General features: G+C 40.6%; 1 protein-coding gene across 3 annotated transcripts in view; it reads left to right on the forward strand.

The window, feature by feature from the left end:
* The window catches only part of HNRNPLL (heterogeneous nuclear ribonucleoprotein L like), a 69,070-nt gene that overhangs the window by 19,684 nt on the left and 33,098 nt on the right, over positions 1-16,288 (forward strand). For 2 of the 3 annotated variants that reach the window (XM_088796205.1, XM_088796206.1), the window contains exon 1: positions 15,101-15,675. The exons of the other annotated variant lie outside the window; for it this stretch is intronic. In XM_088796205.1, coding sequence (XP_088652331.1) covers positions 15,478-15,675 — 198 coding nt within the window. In that variant the 5' untranslated portion in view covers positions 15,101-15,477. Of the gene's footprint in view, positions 1-15,100; positions 15,676-16,288 lie in introns of those variants that run through there. 3 annotated transcript variants of the gene reach the window in all.

Genomic DNA, 16,288 nt, shown 5'->3' on the forward strand with positions numbered 1-16,288 from the left:
CTATCAGCAGTAAGTATAGTGCCAAAAAATATTTTTAACCTTTTAAAAAAATATGTGAGAGGATAGTATTTAATATTACATTTTAACTTCTTCTACAACTAAGTTGATGGAATGTTGTTTTGTTTTTTACTGCATATGTTTAACTGCAATTTGTAATTCCTCTTGTTTGAATTTGCCTCCTCTTAACTTCTGCTCCATTTTCTAACATGGTCTTAGTATTTATCTGATCAATTTATATGAGCAGTGTACAATATTGATACTTGCACTCTGTTATTTACACATTTTAAACTGGTATTTAATAATTTTTTAAATGAACTCAGATTACCTTTTAAATTAAAAACATGAAGATATTTAAGCAAGAGTATATATAGCACATTTGTACAGTTTAAAGATTAATAATAAGTCGAGCACCTCTGTGTTCCCCACTCCGCTTACGAAGTTCAGCATCACCAGTACTCTTGACAGCATCTCTGGAGTCACCAAAGTCTGAATTTCATTCCTTGCTTTTAAAAATAATTTTACGAGGTGCATATGTATCCCTAAATAATATATTGCTTGAATTTTCTTATTTTCAACTTTTATGTAAATTCAATCATACTGTATGCATGCTTCTATTAACTTGTTGCAATGCCGGTTCTGTTATATATCACGTAAGTCTATTTACGGGTCATCTAGTCGATTCTGTTAGTCTGTTGGTCTCTGGGTTAATATCACAAAGTCTTAATATTATATCTCTATAATGGCTTGCTGTTCAGTGGGACAAATCTCTACATCTGTTCTTCAGGAGTGTCTTGGCCATACTTGGCACTTTGCTCTTCCATCTAAGTACTAGAAGAAACTTGTAAAGTTCAATAGAAAAAAAACACAAAAACCTGATGGGATTATGATTCAGAATTGCATTGAATCTATAAATCACCTTGAGAGAACTGACATTTCTAGGATGTGCCATTTATGAAAAAGACATGTCTTTCCATTTATATTTGCGGTAGATTGATTTTGCTGTTTGTTGTTTCTGATGAGTGTCACTTATGGTGGTTTGCTTTCTCATGTGTTTTATGATTTTGGGTTGTGAGGTCATGTTCCTTGGAACTTGGAGGGAGTTCTCTGAAGCCTCGGTTTAAGGTAAAGAGAACAATTTTTGTACCTGCGATGTGCTCAGGAACATTGACAATCGAGGGTCACTTCTGCTAAGTTTTCAGACTGTGGCATTTCCGGCCATATAGGCAGTGTGAATGCCCAGCATTTATGTGAGAGTACAGGGTTGTGGTCAGGCTATCTCAATGACAAGACAGGCAAGGCTCTTCCCATCTCACTTTGCTGGGTGAGATTTTTCCTTAGATGACCCATTTAGTGGGTCATCTTTAGAGCATTCTAGTGAGGGTCTCTGTTTTGATTTCTCATCTTGTGAGTGACTCAGGTTTTTCTCCTGCTGCCCATATGCAAGAGGTTTATTAAAGCCTGAGTGTTAGGTCACTAGGGATCAGCAGAGGCCCCAGAGCAAACACTCACCATTTACTTTTCTGGTTGTTTCTGGCCCCCACGGATTTCCTTTGTAATCCAGGCAGCTCAAACATGCATTTAGAAAACTGTTTTTTGAATGTGCATTTAAAATAAAATACTTTACCCTGCTTTTTCAGGTGTTCTTTACTGGGTGAGTTACTCTGGTGAAGCCACCATATTGCTAAAAATTAAAGTCCTTGATCACCTTTTAATTTTCCCCCCCTAAAATCTCAATATTTTATGATGCTTTCGCTTTCAAATTATAAAGTATTTTAGATACACAAAAGTGGATGAAATATTATAATGAGTGTCCATCGAGCTTGATAAACAAAAAATTACACATACATTGTTTGTGATGGACTTTAACAATGTGAAAATCCAGTAGGTACTCAGTTTTCTTCTTTCAGAATAACATAGTAGTTAAGAACGCTGGCTCTGGAGTCAGAAAAACCTGGGTTCCAATTGGATCTCAAGCTCTGGAGAATACACCTTTTGGGAAGTCTGCCCAGACCATAAGCCTACTCTGAGAACTGTCCCCCAAGAGTTCATGTTTATATTGTGTGACTGCCTGACTGAACATATTTGATTGGATCAGAAGAGGAAATAAGATTAATCAAATTCTCTCTCCTAATATTTAGAATTGTGACCACCTGGAGTTAGGACAAGTAAACGTGCAAGTTGGAGTGGGGGTGGGGCAACTATATTTGGCCATTCACATATGATAGAGAAGCAGAGCATATGCCTGAAGCATGGAGAACAATAAAACAGAAGGAAGAAGATACGCAGAGAATGAGGCAAGAGACCTTGAGGAAGGAAGATAGAAAGGAGAGAGAGAGAGAAAGAGATGAAAGCCTAACCACAAAATTACCCTCATGTGAATTCTGGGCCTTCGCACTGTCCCTGACAGATTTCCATTTCCTCACTCCAGTCCATCTTGATGCCCGATGTTACTTCCTGACTCTTGGGTTCCTAGTAACACTGATCTTAAATTTCCTTTTTGTGTAGGAGGGGTATTTTAATTCAGCTCGAGTGGGTTTTTATTACTGCCTGCAATGTAAAAAAAACAAACACAAAAAACCTGATTCTAACAATTATTTATTAGCTGGGTAATTTTAGGCAAGTTATTTAACCTCCCATCTTTATTTTCCTCATTGCTAAAATGGGATAGTAAGAGTTTTACCTTGCCAGGGTGGCTGTAAGGATTATGAGTTTACATATGTAAAATGTTTAACAAAATGCTTGGCATGTGGTATGTTCTCAATACGTTAGATGCTATTTTTATTACTGAGTTTATTACTGCAACCATGCTAAGTACAGGATACCTTGTGACACCACCAAGAATTACACAACACTGCTGTAACGTGACTTGCCACTTCGATTCAGATCCTGATCTTACCATCCTCTAAAGCAGAGAGCTATACCCCCTAAGACATCCTGAAAGTCTCAGGTTACACAAGAGACCAGAGTCGGGGCTGGGTACAGTGGAGGGGGATGCCCACAGGAAGAGGTGTTTCTCCAGAGGGACCACACGGAACCCAGCAGAAAAGGGGCTGCTGCTGGCCTCTGGCCCGTTTTTAGACCTGGGGATCTGTGATGGTTGTGAGGGAAGTTAACAGGACTGGTTTGAGGTCTGCCAAAGACTCCGAGGCGTGTTTCCTGGTTTTTGTAGAGCTCAATTCCCATTTGAGGACTCTTGGTTTAGACTAGTAATTGTTAAATGCTGGTAATCAGGTAACGATCATTGGTAAAATAGCATATCATGCTGGCACTGACACCTGTTTCCCTAACAAAACTTTCTATCTAGTTAACAGGCAGTTAGTGTACCCATGTGAGACTGTTATCACCAGCATCAAAGGATGTAAAACAGGTCTTAAGAGTTCTACATGCACATCATTTTGCTTTTGTTTCCTAGCTTTATTGAGATATAATTGATATATAACATTGTGTAAGTCTAGGGTGTGTAATGTGATACCTGTATATATTGCAAAATGATCACCACAATAAGGCTAGTCAACACCTTCATTATCATCTCAAATAATTACTCTTTTGTCTGTGGTGAGAACATTGAAGATCTACTCTCTTAGCAACTTTCAAGTATGTAATACAATATGGTGCAACATTACATACACTGTGATGTACGTTAGAGCCCCAGAACTTATTCATCTTATAACTAGAAGTTTATACCCTTTGAGTAACATCTGGATTCCTTGGTTGGCCATTAATTTTCAAGACTGACTTATAAAAAAGTTCTTTGGAAGCTCTGGATGGAATGACAAGGTTTGTTGCCTAAAGGGCTTTGCTATAGGATGATTGGGTAGTGAACCAGCCTTGTTACTGGGGGACCCTCTCATGTCAGTATCTGGAGATCCTTACTCTGGGACTTTGCAGTTTCTCTTGAAGAGACTCTCTGATTGGGTGAAAGCAGGAGCAGGGCCGGTGGAAATAGGTATATGCTTGGTTGCTGGCATTCTGGGAGCAGGAAAGGAAGGTGCTTAAGGCTTCCATAGTTCAGTATATAGCTTCTTACATAACACACCAGCTTTCAGCTCTGTGATTTGCCCTTGCACTGCATGGGCAAGTGGCTTAGTCTCCAAGTCCAGAGCCTCTTGGGTTAATTTTTCCAGAGAATGAACCTCCATTCTCCCGTGAGATGGTGAGTAGAGAAGGGAAGATTTGTTTGGCTACTTCAGAGTTGGGAAGGACCCACCATTTTCCATACATGTAGTCTACCAATCCTCCTAATTTCAGAGTCACACCTCCACTTCTACTTTTTGTGGACCTAGCTGCCTCCAAGCACAGACTCTCAGTTTCTAGTTCATTATTCATTGGAATTTCCCTCTGAGGTATTTAGCTTTCAACTGCTTCTGTTCTATTGTTAGTTAGGACTTCTCCATTCACTTTCCATCTTCTGTAAATTGGCTGAACATTTGTTTCCTCTCCATTTTGTTGTTGGGAGCTTACGCATATACTTTTTCACTGTATTCCTTTACCATAATTTTACTGGTGTTTAGGAGGGGGCGTGGTATCTGGTCACTCTACCATGTTTTCCTTCCTTTTTCTACTTAACCTAATTTTGAATCCGCGGAATTATGGTAGTGAGTATCCCAATAATTGGCAATAGGAATGAAATCCCCTGAAAATGGTTTAATAGTTCAGCAGATAGTACCAGGAACATGAATCACTTTTTCGTGAAAGAAGCCCTGGCCAAATGGGCTTCTTTAAGCAAAAGTAGAACGTATTGGCTCATGAAAGTTTGGAGGTTCAGAGGGCTGAATGGACAATTTTGGTTTAAAAGAGAAATTCAGAGAGATAATCCATTATGAAGGAGGAAGAAAAGCTATTAGTTAGTAGAAGTACATTAAGTTAGTAAACTCAAGGCAAAGTAAACATGTCAGTCAGTAGTTTTGGAAGAAGAAACAAAATAAGGAGACACAGGCAGGAACTGCAGAATGTCTATGCAAGGGGAACCAAGAACACAGTGGGGACTGAACCTGGTGTGGTTCAAGCTTCACTCGAGCTGTAACGTGCTCTGTCCCCACAGTTGTTCTGGCAATGCAACACCCTCTTTATGACAATGACAAAGACCACATGCAAATGAAGTAAATAACAATTAGGGGACAAAGCCATAGGTAGTCTAGCTAACTGGACTTTGGGGGACTATCTGGAGAGGAGTTTTGCAAGTGATTTGGAGAGAAGTCTTAGAAATGATTTGACCACAGATAAAAGTAATTATCATGAGGGAAATAATGTGTTTGTCAATAGGATTATCTAGATACTGTGGGCTTGAGAGAGCTTCTAGCTATTTCCAACCTGTTGTCTTTCTCCCTCTTTGATCGAAGTCAATGAAGATAATGAATCATGTGCTTGCTTATTCTTATTGTCTCATCAGTTGTTTCATTGGCAGCACTGTCTGGAAGGAAACCCCAGGAACTCAGGACTTGGAAACGGTGAGAGTTTTGACTCCTGGTAAACTGGGTAAATTGTTCTGGGATTGGAGCAACTGAGCCTATTGCTCCGGAGTGGATGGTAGGAGAAGAAAAGGTTGTTAATATGGAGCCAGTGTCAGATATAACTGGATCTAGGGGCTCAAATGATGTCATTAGGACTGTTTCCTTATCTCCCAGCTCTGCCGAACCTTTGCGGTTTCATTTGGGGCTTCTTCAGTTCCAGGTGCCTGTGTTCCCAGTTTAGCAAATCCAGCAAAGAGAGCAATCTTCCCCAGTAGCTCTGACAAAAAACTCCCAGAGGTGATTCTGATATGTTCTGCTACGTCAAATATACATCTCTGAAACAAACAATGACACTAAGAAAATGGGAAACCATGGTTGGCCTGATATGGTCACTTGCACAATCTTGTGACGATGGCTGTGTAGCCATGAGTGAGCATTCAGCCCCACATAAGACACCTGAATTTGGTTTGAAGGAAAGAAGGGTTCTTTTATAAGGGGGAGGAATCAGACTGTTGAAAATGAGACATGTCCATTATAGGTTCGTGTACCACAGATGGATTAGAATCTTATCCTTATGTGCTGGCCAGCATGGCCCCTAAAACATTCCAAACGTTTAGAATGAACATGGAGCTGATTTGTTCTATGTAATTTTAAGTAAATGTTAATTTGTTGTGAGGGTCATAGTACCTGCAGAAATGATGCTAGTACAGCCTCACTCTTTAGACTTCATAAATACTAGGAGTATAGACGTTTAGGACTGAAGAAGCCCAGAATGAAACTGCGCAAGTTCAGCAGAGATGGGAGATAGGGAAATAGCCCTAATGACATCGTTTGAGCCCCTGGATCCAGTTATGTCTGAAACTGGCTCCATATAAACTCACAAGCTTAAAAATCGTGTAGCTGTGCAGATGAAGACCATGGCAGTGGCCAACAGTGGAGGAATCATTTTAGAGTAGGGGATGTGCCCCATTGGCTTGTCAGTGCCCGGCCTGTTCCAATCTAGCCGTCATCTCAATGCCTTTCATTATCAAAAGTTTTTAATCAATTTATTGGAAATTTGCCCCACTGGAATAGAATTTAACGGTCACCGTGTATATAAATTATACCTAAAAATGGCTACCTATGAGAAAATAGGATTTGCTTTACATTTTATTTATAGTCAACTTTTCTGAAATATTTATTTTATAAAGTGAGGAGTACCTATGGAATATAAAACTGGGAATTGGTGGAGTATTTTTGTAAATCAGATGTAATCTGAATGCTCTCACACCTAGTCAGCCTGTGGGAACCAGAAAAGGTCAGATTAATAATACACGCCTACCTGAAAGACTTTAATAACTTTCCCTCCCCAAATCTCCACCAGCTAATTTGAGAATTATGTGTTTCTTGCATGTGCTTAGGAATCAATCTGCTCATGTTCCTGTGGTGGTCCAGTCTCCTGGTGGAAGTCTTTTGTTCAAAATTTGTCTGAAGGAGGCCTCCACCTTATTCTAGGACCCGCCATGTAAATACTACTTTGATGTTGCGCCATTCCATACAGCACTTAGTATACTTGCTTGGTGCCACCCATTCAGAAATGAAGACAATGCCCCTGGCCCACTCTGTCCTTTATTACCTGAGTCTCAAAACAGTAGTGTACATACACAGTCTGAAAAAGTATCCTGAGAAAATTTCTTCAACTTCTGATTCTAACACTTCTTTTCACAAGGACCTAACAAATCCACAGGACCATGTGGGTTGGGGTGAAGTAGAGGTGGAGGGGTGAGAGGCCATAGCTTCTGCTCTACTCTCTCCAGGTTCTTGGTCACAATCTTCTTTCTTTCTTTCTTTCTCAGTTTCCAAATCCCCCAAGCTTCCAGGCATAACAAAGTCAAGCATCAAATACCCCTGTGCTTGTTTACAGATTTAAATATCTGCCCCAGAACAGGAGAGAGTCACCCACATGACCCTCTCTGCTGAGGTTTAGGTCCACCAAATCACCTGCTCCTCAGATAGATTGCTTTCCAGAATAATGTCATTGAGACTTTCAAAAATAGTTTTTAATCATCTGTTCTAATGGAGCAAGGAACAGATTGGCTATATAAATGCTGACAATGGTTTTACTCTTTCCCAATCCTACAGTGTTAGAGTAGCCTATATTTTCTTTGTTCTATTTTATACTTGCTGTATTACTCAGCACATATTCATAACTGAGGCTCTATTTCTTGTGCTTACATCCATTAAATGAGAGAATGAACCACTGTAAAGTATTCTGCAAATGTTAGATGCTGTCATACTTAATAAATTTTTTAAAATAAAATTGGGCATTGTAAAAATATTCTCAATTACTTTCCCATTGAAGCCAAAGATACATTAAGTTCTTACCCAAGTCCAGTAATGGGGATCACTGATGAAATAATTCTAAATTTATTTTGTGTTACTGTACAAAGTTTCCTTTGAAATCAGTGGCAATTCTGAATGTGGGCAAGCGCCAAGAAGCATTCTGCAGAAAAATAATCATGTCCAGTATTAATGAGTCATTCTGTCCTTCTTCCCCATCTGAATCACATATCAATTTGGCTTTATGGGTTTTTAAAAATGACTTTACAATCATCTAAATAAAGTTTCTTTTGATGATATGGTTATAGTGGTAAGGTTAAAATTATCTCTAATAAATGAAATGTATACTAATCTTTAAAGATTAAAACTCCTTAGAAGAGTTTGTGAATCATAACAATACCTCAATCTTATTTTAATGCTCTTAATATTTTCATTGCAAAAATATTAGAGAATGTTTAAAAACTTCAATAACTTCATTATCCTATTGAAACTGCCTTTTGTAATTTTTTCCAAATTTCCTCCCAACTGTCTGTGCATGTTTTATATAACTGTGATCATAGAATATACATTATATATTTAGTTCATCTACTAAGGATTCTCAATGGGAGGTGATTTTGCCTCCTACAGAACAGTTGGGAATTTCTGGAGACATTTTTTATTGTCCCTAATAGGGGCAGGTGAGTGCTATTGGCATCTCGTGGGTAGAGGGCAAGGATACTGCTAAACATACTACAATGTATGGTTCCCTCTCAAACAAAGAATTATCTAACCCAAAATGTTAGTATTGCCGAGGTTGAGAAACCATTGTGTATACACACACATTTGTATTATGCTTTTTAAAACTTTGTTAAATAAATCCTTTAATTTTTGCCTGATTCTTATGATTATCCCTAATTTAATCTAGTTGAGTATCGTAATTTATATACTTTCCCCACTCTCAGATGTCTTCAATAATGTTATGAACATCTTCATACATAAGGCTTCTATATTAGTTTACACAAATTCTCATGAGTAAAATTACTCTGGCAAAGGGTATTATCATTTTAATGGCTCTTAAACTTGTTAGAGGGACCTTATAAATGTTAACTTTGGCAAAATACATTCATTATTAATAGTTTATCAAAGAGAATTAAAGTTTGCTTTTAACCACAGTTTCCAATGCTATAATTTTGTAAGTGGGAAATAATGGTGTTGGTAAAGGATTATATCTAAGAGTTAGTTCTAGCTTTTTGGATAGACAATGTAATTTCAAGAGCAGAAAATATATTTCTTTACCCTCAATTATGTTCCTCACTATTTTTTGACATCTCACGTAAGTCTGTTGGGGGCAAAAGGTAACCAACCATATGCCTTAGCCTTCTTTGAGATATACGTACTGACATGGACAGAGAGGGTTGTGATGGTGTCTCACTGCAAGTGCTTATTATAAGAGTTGAGTTGGTGATATGTAAATTGATTATTGCTATTTTAGTTTTCTTAATTTGTTGCAAGAACATTTAAAAAAAAATTTGCTGCTAATAAAGGATTCCAAAACAGAGCACACGTATTGGCCAATACTTGACTAAGACTCAATAACTGACATATTTATCCAAATAGTATAATGCTTCTCACATCATAGCATAGATAGAAAATATTAATATTTTTTTCTGGCACCCTGATATAAGCTGGCACCAACTGGCCTGGAGGCTCTGCCTGCACCTGGCATCACCTAGCTGCCCCAAAGGGAGAAGAGAATCATTATCTCACCACACCCATTCATGGGGCAGCCTGCCTGGCCAGGGTTTATCTAAAATGCTGCTATTCAAAATGTGGTCTTCACATCGTGCAGCGTTAGCAGCACCTGAGAGCTTGTTAGAAATGCAGAATCGCAGGCTCTATCCCAATTTACTGAAACAGAATCAGCATTTTCATAACATTTCCAGGTGATCTATGTGCACATTAAAGTTTGAGAACACCCATCTATTAGGTTGGTGCAAAAGTAATTGCGGTGTAAAAGGCTAAAAGCAATTGCAAAAACCGCAATTACTTTTGCACCAACCTAATAGAAAATAGTGGGTAATATAAACTAGATGGGACGTTGCACTTATTGGGCATTAGCAAAGTAGCAAATCATTAAAATATTTTTTTTCCCTTGGAAGAAGTTGTACTAAGATGGCGCTGCCTGGAATCTGAGGTTTGATTCTGTAAACTTTCCTGCCATTATGGAGCGCGTGCGCTCTCTCTCATATATACGATCTTTCAGTATTCTACAAATGTGTGCTCTACCAAACATTCAGTTTCTTTAGGTGAGTGTAGAGGATAAGAAGAATTGCACTTAACAGCTGTTTCATCCTCCTTCAAGCTTCAAGTATGCTTCCTGTACTGCAGACTGGTAAGCCAAAAATCACATCTTCCAGACACTCTTGCAGCTGTTAGTATGCAAGAAGTTAGGTTTATACAATCTAAGCTCTGGAAGGCTGTTTCTCTGATAGGCATGGAGGCATTTTATTTTTTTTCATTTTCTTCTGTAGAGGTCCCGTTGTTCAATTATTAGCTCTGTGAACATCAGGAAGCATGGGATGGTACATCCATTTTGCTGCTTCAGATTATGGTTTGGTATGGTGTGATTCTGGAGCTGACCGTGCAAGTGGCAGCTTCTTGATCCTGGTGGCTTTCAGATAGTGGCTGTGGTGATGTAATTCTGAATCACAAATTACTTGATGGGGTGAGGGTGGGCTATTTCCAAGATACTTTTATTTTGCTCAAATTAAAAAAGACAGAAAAGAAGAATTGAAAGCTCATACTTTTTAAGAAAAAGTTAAGAGCTACTGATCACTCCCAATTATTTCACATTCTATTTTAATACCTTTTTGTTAAGTGTGAGCAACTACTTGTTAGTTTTGTTTTATCTATATTTTCATATGCAAGATTAATTTACTTTGATAAATTCTATTTACTCACAACTGTGGAGAGAAAGCTATTTTACTCTTTTTGTTAAAATTATTTTTAAAGATCTCTAAAGTACTATTAATTCACGAGTCAGAGAGAAAAGTAAATGGAATAGTATTATTTCTAAGACTGAAGGTAAGTGGCGATAACTGCTAATGAGAATCTGAATTTTACAAAAAAAGAAAAAAAGAAAAAAGAATCTGAATTTTACCTGTCATTATTTGGTATATGAGCTAGTCCTTCTGAGGTCATTCTATTTTATTTTTGCAGATTTATCACAAATTATTTTTTTTAAAGAGGCTAAACACAGTGGCAGCTTTATCCCCAAAGCAGATATGCATGACAACAGCACCTGAAAGAGAACACCACTGTGGTTACACTTGACTACACAGTGAACCAGTAGTGTTCGAGCCACTTCCTGTGGGGCGCATCCTTTTGGAACGGTGGCTTCTTTTCACCAAAATAACCAAATGTGGATCGAATTAAAGGGGCCTGTTTGGGTACCAGTGCCACTGTGCTTTCTTGGTGACCTGTCAAACAAAGAAAGTGGTACTCTGAATTTGACAAAGTCCCATAGGAACTAATTGAATTTCTATGAATGGACTTTGTTCTAAGCTGGATTTATGTTAAATGTGTCTTAATTAAAATACACCTCTATGGTTCCAGTCCTTTGGAAATGTGGCTCATAGATGGGGTGTGCATAAAGGTTTTGATTTTTGCAGGAAACAAAAATTTTGTATTTCCAATGAAATAGCAATATTGGCAACTGAGTTTGGGTATGAAAAGCTCATAGTTTACTTCTCTACTTGTTCAAATGATGTATCCATAAGAAAGTGATCACACTTTTCTCATGATTTCTGAGGCTTTTCTATAGAAATTAAATTTAAAATGAACATTAAAAGTGTATTATTTTTGCAATTTCCTATGGAAGCTAATTGAATTTCCATATACCAATGAAAATGGTGAAAACTATCATCTATTCATCCCTTCCCAGAATTACAGCTTATAAACCCTGGTAGAAATGAGTGAATTAGTATCATAAGTGACTATAAATTAGATCTATATGTTCATGGCAGTAAATACAATAATTAAATCGTCCTTCTTCTTGATGAAGAGTATTGGCTCTGGAATCAGATTGCTTGGGTTCCAATCCTGGCTCTGTACCTTACTGTCTCTACAGCAGGTCTCTTAATCTCACCTATGTTCTTTAATTGTACAATGGGCATAGTAATATTAATGCCTCTGTTAGGGAGCTTTTATCAGAATTTATTGACATGGCTTTTGTAGTAGTTAGCACAGTGCCTGGCTGTTATAATTATTGAATGTTATTATATGTGCCTTATAACCTATCTTTTGAGTATGTACCTTGTTTCTTCACCTTGATTGTAAGCTTTGAGATAGCAGGGACCAGTTCATATAATTTTCTAGTCCCTAGCACAATGTCGTATAAATTACATAGTCAGCAATGAGATTTAAAACTAAAGGGCAATTTGGGGCTAGATTATAAGGGACCTTGATTCTGTTTCCCTAGGTCTGCTCTGGACCTGTCTTCTACTCTATCTAGTATAACCTGAGTCCTCTGAATTGTGGCAAAGGGAGTTCATGACTGCCTCCTATCCCAATCAACAGCAGCCAATCCAATGGAGCATGCAAACCATCTGCCAAAGGCCCAAGGCTGTATATAGTAGTGCAAAAGATTCCAGAAGGTCACGCCACGTAGGAGCTCTTTCTGAATTTCTTAGGCATTTCCGGCCACTGTGCAGTGTAATTTCTTAATCTCATCTAAGTTAAATCATGTAGAATAGCATTTATGCCCCCTCCTTCTTAACCTCTTCAGTTTTTTCACTTAACAGTTTGATTTGAACTATTCCAAAAAAGAATTAAGTTTAATGGTACTGATTGTCAGTGAAGTAAACACTGTGTATAGCAGGTAGGTTCGGCAAGGCTGGGTTTCCCTACCAGTTGGTTTAAGAGTTGCATTTTAACCTGGTAGAATCCGTAGGTTGGATGTAGGCTTTGAGGATTTAAAATATTTTTACCATGACACGAAATATTTGGAAAGTTAGTATCAGGCCTGTAGGGCTCTTCTCATTCTTCCCAGTGCTCTGCCAATTATACTTCCTTGTCTGCAGCCAGCTCTGCAGCTCCCTCTTTGATGTATTTTTTTTTGGTCCACTTCCATTCTATCTTAATTTACAAAATAAATTTCTAACTTTTTTTTAAGTTCTATTTTGTCAGTATACACTTGCAGCCACACATGAATTTGATTATAGCTGCATGATGTTGTGAAAAACCTTGCAATTGGATTCCAAAATGACAGGCAATGTAAATTATAATACACAAAACACTGTGTGTTAAAGCATTGTCAGAAATCAATAAAAATACTTTTGGAGGAAATAACTTTGGAAAGGAGAGAGAACGAGGCCGGGAGAGGAAATAATCCACACCTAGGTAAGGAAGCGTAACATTTAGGAAAGCATTTGAGGGACAAGGATGATGGAAACATGCGACTTTATTTTTATTAAAATATAGGTAACATACAGTATTAATAGTTTCAGATATACTATGTAGTTATTCAACATTTATATACCTAACGAAGTGCTCACCACAAGTCTAGTAACTGATACTACAGTTATTACAGTATTATTGACTCTATTCCCTATGCTGTACATTATTTATTTTATAACTGGAAATTTGTACCTCTTATTCCTTCACCTTTTTTGCCCTTCTCCCCACCTCTTTCCTTCTGACAACCACCAGTTTGTTCTCTACGAATCTGATTCTATTTTGTTTTGTTTTTTTTTTGGATTCCATATATAAAATCATATGAGGGGCAGCCGGTTAGCTCAGTTGGTTAAAGTGCAGTGCTCTTAATAAGATTGCGGTTCAATCCCCATACGGGCCACTGTGAGCTGCGCCCTCCACACCTAGATTGAAACAACCACTTGACTTGGAGCTGATGGGTCCTGGAAAAACATACTTAAATAAATAAAAGTTAAAAAAAAATCATACAGTATTTTTCTGTTGGACTTATTTCACTCAGCCTAATACCTTCTAGAGTCCATCCATGTTGTCGCAAATGGCAAGACTTCATTTTTTTTTAATGGCTAATATTCCATTGTATATATGTCAACTTTTTTTATCTATTCATCTATCAATGGACATTGAGGTTGCTTCCATATCTTTGCTGTTGCAAATAATGCTGCAATGAACATAGGGGTGCATGTACTTTTCAAATTAGTTTTGTTTTCTTTGGATAGATAACCCAGAAGTGGAACTGCTGGGTCTTGATCATAGGCAGTCCTCCACAAAGGTTAAGTCACAGAGGGCAGTTAGTTTGCATTCGATTTGCCAATGACTCTCCTGAAAGATCTACTGCATCTTTATTTCCCAAGGACCACTCATTCAGCACTGTTGAGCAACTAACTTGTGAGGGTACTGTACAGGAACTGGGTTTGCAAAGATGAAAATAGCATAGTTCCTGTCTTTAAGCGCTTTTAGTCTTTAAAACAGAACATCGTAAGAGATAGGTATAAAGTGCCCTGTTGCAAAAAACAGAAAGCAGCAACTAGAAGCTTGGAAGAGTCCTCAGGGCCCCACAAAGGAAGTGAGCTGTGGTCCCAAGGACAAAGAGAATTTTGATAGGCTTTCGTATCTTTCAAAAAATAAATGAAAATGTGAAAGAAATAGTCCAGAAAGGCAAGGGTTGGGATGAAAGATGAAATTTTATGTAAAAGGTTTAAAACATTTAATTGGAGCAGGAACATACAGACTAGTGTCTGTAATTGTCAGGAAATAAGAAAGGTCCAGATGACAATTGAGTGCTAACTGAATTTGCTCTTGTGGACAGTCTTCTTTAGACTTGCATTTATTGCATTTGGTAAATATTGACTATTAGAAGTCCACCCACTTCTACCGGATTTTGCACAGCATAGGGAGAAGGCTACTTTCACGGTTCTAACCCTTTTCTCCTCTCAACCCCTGTAGTTTTAGGGCTGTGTGAGGTGTGGGATTTTAGACGTTTCCTTCACCCTCTTTTTGAAACCAAGTAATAAAAGCATTTAAATTAGCGGAAGGGCGGTTAACACCCGCAGCCCTAAAACCACTGCATGCCTCGTCGCCCGCCAGGGTTCACTCCGCGCCCCGCCAAAGGTTTGCCTAATAGCGTTAACGGCTTGGGGGAAGCAACCGCTCCCGGGAGGCACGCGGCGAGCGTTGCGCGGTCGGGACTCGCAGGCCAGTGTCGAGTTCAGAAAGAAGGTGCAGGGAGGGGGCCGAGGCCGGGCAGTGGACTGTTGACGAACAACCCTTACAGCCAATTGGAAGCCTGGTCGACTTTCCCCCTGCCAATAGGGAGCGAGATCCAGGCTGGGGGGACGCTTCCCGGGGGCTGCGGCTGGATTCAATCCTGCGCCGCGACAGCGAAGGTGGGGGCGGAGGCTCGGCCTTGACGGCGGGGAGCGGATCGGGGGAGGAGGGAAGACCGGAAGCCACCGTCGCGTCCCATCCTTAGATTCGCTCCCCGGGGCTGGGAGCGGAGACGGCGGAGCGGGGAGAGGCTGAATGTTGGCTCCCTAATAAAGGGGACAGGCCGCTGCGCAGCACCCTCCCATCCCGCTCGCTCTCGGCGCCCACCTGGCTCCTGGGCGCGCTGCCCCTGCGCACGGCCGGGCCGCGCAGACCTCCGAAGAGGCGCTGCCCACGGCGGGGACTGACCCGTGGCGTCAGTGCCACGCCGCCACCCCCACCCGCCTGCCCGCCGGTCCCTCCGGTCGCCGCCATGTCCTCCTCCTCCTCCTCCCCCAGGGAGACATACGAGGAGGACCGCGAGTACGAGAACCAGGCCAAGCGCCTCAAGACGGAGGAGGGGGAGATCGACTACTCGGCCGAGGAAGGCGAGAACCGCCGGGAAGCGACGCCCCGGGGTGGAGGCGATGGCGGCGGCGGCGGCGGCGGCGGCCGGAGCTTCTCCCAGCCGGTAACAATGCGCGGCGCCCCGACCCCTGTGCCGGGCGGCTCCCTGGGAAGCATGGCCCAGTGGCGGGGACTCGGCCCCAGGCCTCCCGCCCGCCTCGTTTCTCTTTTCTGCTGCGCTGAGCCGGTCGGGAAGCGCCGGTTCTTCCTTTGGGGCTTTTATTCTGTGCCCTACCTGCTCCCCGCATCCCGATCGCGAACCTGCCCCGGCCTGGCGACAGGCCCCGGTGCCAGTCGGCTCCCTGCCCTGAACGGGAGGGTCCCGCGGCGGGGGCGGCGGGGAGGTGTTGCTTCCGCTTGGGGGTGGGGAGTGGGGGCTTTGGGGCGCGATTAGCTCTTTGTTAGTTTAAGTCGTCCGGCTGCTGGCCTCCGTCCCGACGACCCTCTCTCTTCGGTACCTCTGCCCGCAGCATCCGCGCGCTGCTCCACATCACAGGATTGTTGCGTGGGTCCCCGAGGACTGTATTCGCCTAGGTCGGGAGGAGAGCCGTAACTAAATGACAAATTACGCTCTGGCGCTCACGCCCTAGTTCCCCTGAAGATTTAATTTTTTTTTTTTTTTTTTTTTTTTTTTTTTTTTTGCTTTTGGCAGGCCTGGCGTGCATGCTTTGCTACCC

This window comes from Rhinolophus sinicus, chromosome 2 (assembly GCF_057876585.1).
Source record: "Rhinolophus sinicus isolate RSI-liver-muscle chromosome 2, RSI-T2T, whole genome shotgun sequence".
Lineage (NCBI taxonomy): Eukaryota > Metazoa > Chordata > Mammalia > Chiroptera > Rhinolophidae > Rhinolophus > Rhinolophus sinicus.